General features: G+C 40.6%; 1 protein-coding gene across 1 annotated transcript in view; it reads left to right on the top strand.

The window, feature by feature from the left end:
- SLC35F4 (solute carrier family 35 member F4) overlaps positions 1–12245 on the top strand; it is a 231207-nt gene that overhangs the window by 205711 nt on the left and 13251 nt on the right. The window contains exons 3-4 of the mRNA XM_004738844.2: positions 3091–3388; positions 8250–8469. Coding sequence (XP_004738901.1) covers positions 3091–3388; positions 8250–8469 — 518 coding nt within the window. The remainder of the gene's footprint in view (positions 1–3090; positions 3389–8249; positions 8470–12245) is intronic.

Below are 12245 nucleotides of genomic sequence, written 5' to 3'. Positions count from 1 at the left end.
AGATATAGAAGAAATAGAAAAGCCTCTTCTAGGGCTCTCCTAATTTGAGAAGAGGTTGGGTTTTTTTTATATATATATAAGAAAAGATTTTTCAAAAAGTGACAGTATTTTAAAATAGTATCTGAGCAGCTACTGACCCCAAGGCTGAGGTTCTTTTTAAAAATGAAGAAAATGACATCTTAAGTCTTCAGAAAGTTTTAATTGGCTTTAATAAGTTGCAGTAATATTCCTATTATCCCAGTTATCTGCAGAATAGAATGTTCCAGTTAATTAAATATACTGGTTAATAAAGACTTGCTCTATCTATCATAGGCAGACTACAAATTTTAAAATCTATACCATTAAAGATCACAGAGGACATAATTTACTTTGTGCGATGATTCACAAGGCACTTGGGGGGTATTCCAGGGCACTGAAGAAAAAAGAGAAAAGGAGAATGATCTGAAGAGCAGCTCACCATGCTTTCATGAATGTGATGTACTTAAACCTCAAAACAAATCCCATGAGACAGGTGTTATCACTGACAGATAAAGAAGCTAAGACTGGAATCAAACATGAGCTCAGGGCCATACACTGATTGCACCCAGGTTTCCAAATTCCAGTGGCCTCTGCCATTAATGACTCTAACCAGGTTTCATGGTAATGGATGGAATTCCTGGTATATATATCCGTTTTAATGGTCTATACAAAACCATACATCTAAGCAGGACTGCAGAGAATTTTAAACCACCAGAAAAATAAAAGAGCTCTGGAGACCCAGTCTTTCTATGATATTGATAGATGGTGAAATTAAAGAACTGGCAACAAGTAAATCTAGCTAGCAGAAGAATGGTTTGATGCTATGGGGGGATCTAGGTGACTACCGGTGGCATCAAGAGCACTGTCCATGGTACGATGGTGGCACCAAGCAGTCTATGAAGAAAGCAACAGCAAAGGCAGGTATCAGTTTAACGGGATACTGATAACCTTTACAGAATCATCCCTCCTTGGTGAGATGGTCCCCAAGAATAATGTAATCTGAAGAGTCCACCTTTCTCTTAGGCATCCCTCCTCTTCAGCCTCAAGCCAGGCTACCATTCCTGTCAGGAAACAGAATTTTTTCTCCAGACCATTTCTGAAATTTCCAGGGGTTGAATGAAGAGCTCAAGCCTGAAACCTAGACAGAATGAGTATTCAGAATAAAAGGATTTGGACCCTAGAGTCATACCAACATAGGTTCAACCTTGGACAACTTTTAACACAAGCCTCAGTTTCTTCATCTGTAAAATGGGAGTGGTAATATCTACTTTACTGGGTAGGTTAACGTTTGCTTCCAAGACTCCCAAGACAAGAGTCTCTTATTCCACCCTCTCACTCATTTTATATTTTTCCCCTCTGCTCTCTGCATAAGCCACATGGTTATAGAGAGGATTTGCAGGACTGTTATCAAGAGCAAGAATTGTCTATACACAGTAAAGGGAGCTACCTGGCTCACACTTCCAGACTCATGTCAATGTTACTACATCATGAAAGTTTCTCCCGATCATTTCCCTCCCCATCACTTAACAAGTGCCCCTCTTCTGTTTCTACATGGCCTTGTATCTGCCGTTGTTGGCCCTAACACACTATTTCTGTTGGCCCTAACACACTATTTTGGATGTGTTTTCTGGTTTACCACTAGGCCATGAGCTCAGGTCTTTCATCTTTGAACCCTTAGGACCCAAATAACTAACTAGCTCCTGGTGATCTCTATAAGATTTTGCTGAACACATAAATAAAAGAAGACCAGTTTTCATCTTCTAGAGGCTTAGGCCCTGAGAATCCAGTACCGTTCAGAAGACTTTGAAGTCATACAGTAATTGCTGTGTTTGTCATTGCTCGGTTTATATTCCCCAATTCAGAATTCACCCTCAAGGCTTGCTACTCCCTTCCCAAATAATTATATTAGAAAGCATTACCTGGGTGAAAGTTTTTACCCCAGGGGGGTGGTCATACCTGGCTTATTAAGCAATAGGACCACATTTAGTGGGAGAGAGAGTAGGTTCTAGAGAGAGAAAGTAAGAAACCCATCCGCTACCACTTACAATCTGCAGCCTATACCACTTTCTTAACTCCTTGGACAAACCCTGTGCTCAAAGGAGGTGCTTGGAGACAGGAGAGAACTTGCAGACAATTCTGTCTCCCTTCCCTTGGTATTCTAACACCTGGGATCTCAGCTTGGGGACTCAGTGACTTCTCCCTTTTAACCTCCCAACAAGTGCATAAATTTATTGTGTTGAATTTGTTTCTCTATCAAGAAAGAAGTCCTTTATGATTGTCGCTTTTAGAGAATTTTGACTATTTTTAATGTAAAAAAAATGCTACTAAATTTTCTTAGTAAATGTACAAATACAAAGCAGAACTCATTGTGCTCCCAGAAATACATTAAATTGTAATTCACTCCAAGGTGGGAAATGACTTTGTGTAGTTAGGATTTGCCCTGTTCTTGGGACATAGTGCTTTTCAATTTAATAGTCAGCTTTGCTGCAGTTTCGAGGTGGGGGGGAACCCACCTTGGTAGACTATAACAACAAATACTTATTTCTCACTTACTTTTCATGTCAGCGGATACAGGGCTGCTTTGGCTGGGATCTGCTCATTCCCCCACAGAGACTAAAAGGGCAACTCCTATTTGGCTTTTTCTATTCTAATGACAGAGAAGATGAGCAGGAGAGGTTAATGGGACCTTGTGATGCCCTTAAAGTTCTCCTGGGAGGCAGCCTACTTCACATCTCTCTGTTCATGTTTGATTAGACCAAGCAGGTCATGTGGCCAAGTCGAAGTCTTTGGAGCTGAGATATGTAATGCTTTCATGAAGAAGTGATTAGAGTACCTGGAAGAACAGCACAGCATCCACCAAGTTCATGAGCATTGTCATGACCTTAACAACGGGTAGGGGTCAAGATCCATACTGTACCTTACAGAGCAAAGATTCAGGAGAGAAAGGGAGCCAGAGTTAATCCCTTTAAATGATGGTAAAAAAGCAAAACCCTGATGATACTACTGTCTGCCTCTTTGGTTGCTGTCCTATAACCTGATTTCCACACATCTGTATTCCTCTCCTGTTCTCAGGGGATGATGGAACACAGACTCATCCTGAGAACAGCAGCCAAGAAAACAGAATCAAGGCTCGCTGCCAGTCTTGCACGTCCATGGTTCTGAAGGCTGTCTGGGGACTCTTGATCATCTTGTCAGTGTCATCGTCTTGGGTTGGAACCACACAGATTGTAAAAATTACTTACAAGAACTTCTACTGTCCATTTTTCATGACTTGGTTTTCAACAAACTGGAACATTATGTTTTTCCCAGTCTATTATTCCGGTCATCTGGCCACCGCTCAAGAAAAACAATCTCCGATGAAAAAGTTCAGGTAGGTTTCATGTTAAAGGGCCAGTGCAAGATGTTTTAAAATAATTTTATGAAACTGCATAATTTCTTCTCTGTGGCATGATGAACTGAGTTGACTAGAGGAGTGTGGAAAGCCAGGATCTAAGGTTGGTAATGAATACATGAGCACTAAGAAAGAGAATCAGCTCCCCCCCCTCCGCCACCGGCACAAAATTATTGAATGTCTGTCACATGCCAGGCACTGTGCTGGTGCTTTTGTAGATCTTATCTTAATTCATCATCACTGCTGGTAACATGTATCTTTTAAGGCAGTGTTATTATTCTTATGTTAACACAAGAGGAAACAAGTTTAGAAAAGTTGAATGACTTGTCCAAGGTCACACAGGTCTAATAACAGGATCCAGATTTAAATCCAGAATTATCTCTGAAAGTCATGCTTTAAGGGAATACCCCAGTGGCTCAAGCCCAGAAAAGAACATGTCTTCATAAGATTAATTGTTACAAAAATATTTGCTCAATGCTGTGAAGTGTGTAAACCTGGTGATTCACAAACCTGTACCCCTGGGGATAAAAATATATGTTTATAAAAAATAAAAAATTTAAAAAAATATTTGCTCAATATTTGGGACACTGTGGTACCTAAGCAGATAAAATGATCTGGTTTCACAAAAAAAGGAAGTTTGGCCCTAATGGTTTAAAGATTATTTATTTATTTATTTTTGGCCAGGGTTGGGGGGTGGGGCGGTAGGCAGAGGGAGAGAGAATTTCAAGCAGACTCCCTACTAAGTGGAGAGTCTGACTCAGGGAGCCTGGCACAGAGCTCGATCTTATAATCTGAGACCATGATCTCAGCCAAAACCAAGAGTTGATGCTCCACCAGCTGAGCCACCCAGGCAGGTCAGCCCTGAGGTTTAGAAGATGCTGTTCTTTGCTGGTTGGGAGCACATGGGACTTTCACTATTGGTTCACCAGGTATGAACTTGGTAGTGCCACGGTTCTAGTAGTTGTTCTGTGCTAAACTTGGCTTCTGCAGCCCCATCTTAGAGAGCTCAGGAAGCTGGCAGGACCAGTCTTGCCCAGCACTCGATTGCAGGCAAAAGGCAGCATTTGGGTCAAAGTACCTTTGCTGACAGACAGCTTCTCGAAGAGGAAAGGCCTAGAGGGAAGGAATAACTTCCAGGACAGTCACTCTAATCATGGAGACAAAACAGTAGTCAAGACCTCAGTGGATGGTAGTGGGAGAGGGACAATTCTCTACACCCACTTACTGTTCCTTGGCAGAATGACAACAAACTCATCTTGGAGAAGCCAAAATCACCTTTCTTTCTTGCCCCATACTTCCTGAAAAGATGCATTAACAGAGTATTCTTAAAAACTTAACGAACTGCAAAGAGTCTATTTTCAACTTCCACTTTCGTTCACCAGCTTAGAAGCAGCCAAAAATATTAAAGTTACACTGTGTGCTGATTTTCCACGGTATCCATGACTATTCAATTAAAATTAAGCAAAATCTATATAAAAGTAATAAATGTTTTCTGGTTTGGAGGACAGAAATAAGCCTTATACCTGTTTGTAATTGCTAAGGATACTTTGTATTTGATTCCCATCAAATAGACACGAAGTTAGGACACAAGGTCTTTTTTAATAACAATATATCATAAGCAATTTCAGGGAACAAGAGTATCAAACTAGAATTCTCCCTGTTTGAAAATGGCTTATCCATAGCTTGAATGTTCTACTCCAATGCTCCTGTGGTTTAGATACACATGCTGATAAAAACAAGAGTTTAGTATGGGAGGTTGTACCTCAGAACACCTCAAAGCATGCCAAGTTGGCTTTATTTAAGATAACACATTTACAAGAGGTTGCTGCTAACAGAAATGTTGTTTCGGGAATCAACTTCATCTCCACCACATCCCTTATGTCTGACTAACTCCGAATTTATCGAAACCTGTGATTGGGCAGGACACCTCCACCTGTGAGTGCAAGTTGGTTGAAGTTGGCCATGTCTGAAACCAAATCAAAGAGCTGCAATTGTCAAGCAGAAAACATGGTCTTTGAAAGGAATATTCTCCAGAGGGCCCCTCCATAGGAGAGGTAAACATTGCCAGAAAATTCCGAGATCCTTCATCTTATTTTCCTTGTAGACTCATTAACACCATCTGCCAAGAAGGCACTTCCCGGAGCTCTCATGGCAGAACAAGGGGGAGAAGAGAGTTAGTATGTAAGACTGGAAACAGAATTTGTCCCATAGCATCAGATCCTCTGACTATTTTCTTCTTTTCTCTTGAATGGTATGAAAGAATTTTCAGTTCTTTTTCTTATCACTAACATCATGACCTGAGCCGAAATCGAGAGACAGACGCTCGAATGATGGAGCCACCTAGGTGCCCCAATGTTGAGCATAATTAATTTACTAGTGTCCCCAGCTTCTAACTTCTGTCCAAATTTGCCACCTGTCAGTGCCTAATGCCTAGAAATTCTGATCTCATCATCCCAAGGAGAGACTCAGTGTTACTTGCTCATCTATAGACATCCTATCTTTCTCTGAATTTTCACATTTCTGAGCACTTAATGCTTAAATAACATAAGGTCCTACACCCCCGTGACCAGGCATTTGAATGGAGAGCATTTTTAAGTTCTACTGTGGCAGGGACAAACGGGGAGAAGGTTGATAGGCAGAGAAGGGAAAAAGAGGGGACCAATACGGAAGCTAACACGGTGGGTCGGGGAGGACAGTCTCTGCCCCTCCCCCCACACTGGGGAAGAAAACTCTCCCTGTCACTGTGCCTCCCTGCGGGAATGTGTGCTCTCCTGCATTCAAAGTCTTTGCTTGAGAGCACTCAACCCAGCATGACAGTGGGCTCTGGGAGGGCAGAACCCTCCCTGGCCAGGGACAGCGATATGAAAAGAAGTCCTTTCCTTAGAAATGTGTTTGTTGTGTTTCTTCATCAATGTGTATCTCAAAAGCCATTTAGCACTTGTAGATGTCAGGATGAGCCCGTGACTAGCAGCTCCAGCTCTGCCTGGCTGACTTTCTCACAGAGCAGATCCCTTTATGAGGACAGAGAGATAGGATCCCTTGTGCCAACTGCTGCTTGGTATGTATGTGGCTCTGATTCAGTGTCTCTCCATGGCTGTGGGGCTTAAGAGATGCCCCTCCATTTCCCTGAGCAGGTGTGATTTCTGTTTACTTTACAAAATACTTTGTTTTTAGGTTATCTTACCCCTTCTTGGATTTTGTCTCTTTCAGGTTAAAAATTACTTTTGGGAAGTTGCATTTTTATTTTACAAAAATCCTTCTGTTTTAGTTGTCTCCCGCATCAAAAGTAAAACTGTTACACAGGTTTCTATGTGTACATTATGCATTTTTAACCTCCTGGGATTCGCTGGCTTACAATTCCCAGCATTCTCCGCTGCTTGGATGCAGTGTTTTCCGTGAGACTTGACATTGAAGGCCATACTCCTGTGCTTAAAGCCTCACCACTTTGTCACTCCCTCCCTCCATGTGGCCCTCCATAGGGTAAGTTGCTTCATATGCTGGGGCAAACATTGGCTAGAGATGATTTTGGTTTGTAAAACTTTGGGGCACAATTGTTTCTTTTCAGAAAAAGCTGGAGGAGAAATGGTGCTAGTACTAGCTAGAACCATGTAGATTTCATTATAACCATGCAAACATCAGTAGCTTGTTGCTTTCAAAAAGGTAGTTATACTACTCTTGAAAATACACAGCCTAGCACAGGATAGTTGCCCAGTAAATGCCTGGATGTTCATGAACAACTGCATGGAAAAAAATCAAGCTGAGTTATCCCAATGGTGAGTCTGTTTTCAGTCCATAGTCAGACAAACACTGTTATTTTATCACATCATTATTGCCTGTCTGTATCACTAGTTTGAACATTTTTATTAAAATGGCCCCTTGAGGGCACCTGAGCAGCTCAGTTTGTTAAGCATCTGCTTTTGGCTCAGGTCATGATCCCAGGGTCCTAGGATTGAACCCCACAGCAGGCTCCTTGCTCAGTGGGGAGCCTTCTTCTCTCTCTTTCTGCCTGCTGCTCTCCCTGCTTATTCTCTCTCTCTCTCTGTCAAATGAATAAATAAAAATCTTTAATAAAATAAAATGGCACCTTTGGTTAAATAATCAGCTTAGTCAGAAATCAAACAAAGCAAACATTTAACCAAAGTGATTATTTTTACACAATAAATTCAGATAATTCCTCCAAAGCAACCAAATGTATGTATATACATACAACCTGAGTTTGATTTTTTAAAATTTATTTGTTTTACCAGTTTGGGGTCATCACAGAATCTTTCGTCATTTTTTTTTTTTTCCTGTCTTAGAAATGCTAAAGGAAAACCAAATTAGTCAACTGGGCAGATACATTAAAAAGAGGTCTTGCCCCTTAGGAAAAATCAAATCCCCAACTGTGTGGCTCTCCACAGTTTGTGGGTTTGCAAGCTGTCTCTACCTGTTCACACAGTTGCAGCCCTCTTGGTCCTGTTGTAGTCACCCTCTTGGGAAAGAGTCTTCTCTCTTGTCTAATAGCTGGTAATCCTAGAAACTACTCATTTCTGGATTTCTCCAGACTTCTCTGAGAATGTTCAGCAGCAGCAGACTGGCTGCCCCAGCCATCTTGAGAGAATATCTAGGTAGGAAAGGGCCTAGCTCTGCACCTGGAGGACGTGGGCTCTTGTCCATGGAGCCCTTTGCCCCCCGTTGCGCTCCATAGGTGGGAGCCCTGGGTAGGCAAGTAAGTAAGTTCGACCGATGAACAATGGGTGTTGAGTGTTTGTGTTTTTACCAGAAAATGTCTGTCAAGAGTTAGACAACCCAAAATGTGTCACAATTAGTACCTGACAATTAACCTCTTTTTCTTTCCTAGGGAATGCAGCCGGATTTTTGGTGAAGACGGTCTGACATTGAAGCTCTTTCTTAAAAGAACTGCTCCCTTTTCTATTCTATGGACTTTGACTAATTACCTGTATTTACTGGCTTTAAAGAAGCTGACAGCCACGGATGTCTCTGCTCTGTTCTGTTGTAACAAAGCCTTTGTCTTCTTGCTGTCGTGGATCGTGCTGAAAGACAGGTTCATGGGAGTGAGGGTAATGGCACACTTGATTTGATGTGTGAGGCCGCCTATGATCGTAAATCCTTGGCATCAGGAGAGCTCCTCTGTATCATGGAATTTCTGTCAAACTTTCCCCATTGGTTCTGAGTACAAGTTGGAAATTGAAGATGCATTAGGACACGCAGGCAATTACAGTATCATGAAAGGATAAAGAAAGGCTCTCCCTTGGGCAGTCAGCTGATTTCAACAGGAGGCCCAGAAACAGACCAGGGAAAATAAGTTCTTTTTTTAGAATTAATGGTGTGATCAATTCCTTCTGTCCTCAGGAAAGAAGGGTCTGAGAAAATTAGCCACCTTAAAGGTTATGATTTTTTTTTTTCAATCAACATATGTTGGGACAACTCCCTCATGGTTTCCCTCCCCCCGACCCCAAGATGGATTTAATTAACATTGGTGTAAGTAGATAAGGTTCCCAAACAGTAATTAAAGTCACTGGTAATGGCACAATGCTGTTAAAAGTAGCTCTGTATCTTGGGTGACTAATCTAGAAATGGAACGAAAAGCAACAATTTGTACTTTGGGGTAACAAATCCTTAATTGAACCATATTAAACTTCCACCAGCCACTTCAGTTCTGAGTTTATTCCTTTCAGAAGTAATATGGATTTGAAAAAAAAAAAATCATTTTATATTCTTGTTCTAGGTTAGATTGATTGAAACCCATGCAGCTCTAAGGAGCCAGATCTCATTCGTTTAACCTGGCACAGCACGCCACCGTGATGAAAATATTGAGAACATAATTCTTTAGAAAGAGGTATAAATGGAAAGCTTTTCCCAGAAGATAAACATCACACACTTGCTATTCTCTGAAAGAGAAGTCAAAGACTGGATTTGAAACATATTTTTCTATCAAAATATTGTTCCTCTTACAATGATATCAGGTCTCTGGCCCCTTAAATGCTGAAATGAATACTAGAGAGAAAGTTGATGACATCCATTAACCCTTAAAACATTTTTTTAATAGGAAATTCTGGTTGTATCTTGGGAGATGTTGCTCGGAAATTTAGAACTGAAGCCTGACATGAACCAGAAGTAGAAAGCTATGGTAGAAGACAAGATGAGAAACCCTGAACCAGGCCATGATCCATTACCATCCCCAGTTGTGGTACCACACTCTCCACCATCTAACATAGATTTGCCATCCAAAAAGTTTAATGTTTTTATATGGAGAACACTGGTACTGACTGCTTACCATCAGGTACCCTGACCGGTCCTTGAGAGCAGGGACCATCCCTGTATTTGCTTACTGCTCCATTCAGGATTAGCTACATAGTTTGTGGGGCCCAATGCTAAATGAAAACACAGGGACCACTCCATTTTTTTTTTTTTTAATTTTAAAGCAGCTTTATTTTTTCCCCCAAGTTTTTATCTAAATTCAAGGTAGTTAGAAATGAATAAGATATTATACATTGGCTGATTGAATTTAAATTTAAAAATACATAAATAAATTCAAGTTAGTTAACTTACGGTGTAGTATTGGTTTCAGGCGTAGAATTTAGTGATTCATCGTTGCATATAATACTCAGTGCTCATCACAAAAACTGCCTCCTTAATGCCTATCACATTTAACCCATCCCCCTTCACACACATGGGCCCCCCATCTAGCAACTCTTCTTTGTCCTCTAGAGTTAAGAGTCTTTTATGATTTGTCTCCCTCTCTGTTTTTATCTTATTTTATTTTTCCTTCCCTTCCCCTATGTTGATCTGTTTTGTTTCTTAAATAACATAGCAACAGCACAGCATGAAACCAAGGGCAAGGCCCTTCTAATCATGGGACCCTATGCATCTGCAAAGGTCATATGTCCATGAAGCCAGCTCTGCCTCTGTCTGTAGCACCTAGAATAATGCAGGAGACAAAATAAAACTCAGTGATATTTGAGGATATACTACATAAATTCATGCTTATGAGATCTTTCTCTTTTCTATCTGCCATCACCATGGATTACGCATGAGAATTTAGAAGGCCTTGCCAGAAGAGAGGGAAAAAGAAGAGATTTAGGGGCTTTTCTGCCCTTTCAATGGCATCTGAATACCAAAAGGGAATCAATACCTTCACTATTAGATTTACCAATGAGAAAATCAGTTGTATTAGAGTGAATGAATGCATTTAAACAGGGTACTTACTCTTGCAAAATGTCCTATCAAAAGAGGTTCAGTGTTTACTTGAGATTTAAAAAACAACAACAGCAACAAAAACTCAGCTGTGTAACTTCTATTTAAATCACACATTAAGGAAATCTGCCTAGAGACTACAGACCATCACTATTCGAAAATTGGCATCTCTAGTGGAAGGGTGGTCCCCAATAAGTTGTCCACATCCTCATTCCCAGACCCTGTGAATGTGACCTTATGTGGAAAAATGGTCTTTGCAGACATAATTAACATAAGGAGGATGAAAAGAGTAGATCATCCCAGATTATTTAGTTGGCTCTAATTTCAATAGCAGATACCCTTATAAGAGACACACACAGGAGAGACACACAGAAGAGAAGAAGGCAATGGGAGCGCAGAGACAGAGATCGGAGTGAAGTGACATGGCCACAAACCCAAGAAGCCTGGGACGGCCCCCAGATCCTGGAGGTGTCAAGGAATGTATTCTCTCTCAGAGCTGCTGTTGGGAACATGGTTCTGCTGGATTTGAACTTCGGGTCTCCAGAACTGTGAGAGAATAAATTTCTGTTGTTTTCAGTCACCAAGTTTGTGGTAATTCATGACAGCAGCCTTAGAAAACTACTACAGCATCCGTAAGTAGTAAGACCCAATAGGGGAAAAAAAAAATCATTACATATCCAATGAGTTGTATATATTTGTTAATAAGTACATATGTAAGACATCATAGATAGCAAAATGGTAACATAAATGTCAAGCATGGTGGAAGTCATATAGTTTTCTTTTTACAAACCACAAAATGCTTTGCTCCTTACTGGGAAACATGAGGAAGTGTTTAATGCCATGTTCCAGAAGAACGTCAAGGTATAATTTTGGAAGGCAGCTATGCTCACCACTATACCACCAACGCAGGCGAAGGTATAATTTTGATGATGCGTGTAATCAGGCCATGGGATAGGAAAAGAACCACAACATCTTCAGCATTTTGCCTTTGACAGTCTCAGCAATTTTGTTTTTTCCTGAGACATATTGAGAACATGTGTAATTGGGTCATCTGAGAAATTAAAGGAGAGCTCACAGAACACGGACAATGTAAATGCCATTTTCATTGCCTACATTCAGACAGATCAAATTAGTGCCTGTGCAGGCCACCTCACTTGGACTAGTCTTTTGTTTTGTTTTGTTTTGTTTTTAAATAGTTCAAGTGCTGCTTTCGGTCATCAGATTACAATTTGTATATTTTACTCACTCTCAGGCTTCAGAAGTTTAGAGATAGATTGCTTTTGGATTGTAATTTTCATTTGACCCAAAGGATGCTCGCATTTAAGATGATCACATTCCTTATTTCTATTTTTCACATCCAAATGACACTCTAGACAGAAGGAAGGATGCTTTAAGTTATAAAATCAGTTAACATGTGTTTCTCTGGAGCCCCAGTTGGCACAAGGTAATTGCTCATGGAAAACAAATTCTGTTTTATGAATAACTTATTAATAATTTGTGTCCTTAGAATATTGATTGCATTATCAATGGAAAGGTAATTTGTTGTACATTCAGTTTGCTATCATAAAATCATTTCAGCCACTTCGCTGGTAAATATTGGTGTGTTAAAACCTCTTTCATGAGTAGTCGATTACAGCTG

This window comes from Mustela putorius, unplaced genomic scaffold (assembly GCF_011764305.1).
Source record: "Mustela putorius furo isolate JIRA1106 unplaced genomic scaffold, ASM1176430v1.1 tig00000129_pilon_pilon_pilon, whole genome shotgun sequence".
Taxonomy (NCBI): Eukaryota; Metazoa; Chordata; class Mammalia; order Carnivora; family Mustelidae; genus Mustela; species Mustela putorius.
Note: the sequence above shows the minus strand (reverse complement) of the source record. Positions and strands in the feature narration are given on the sequence as shown.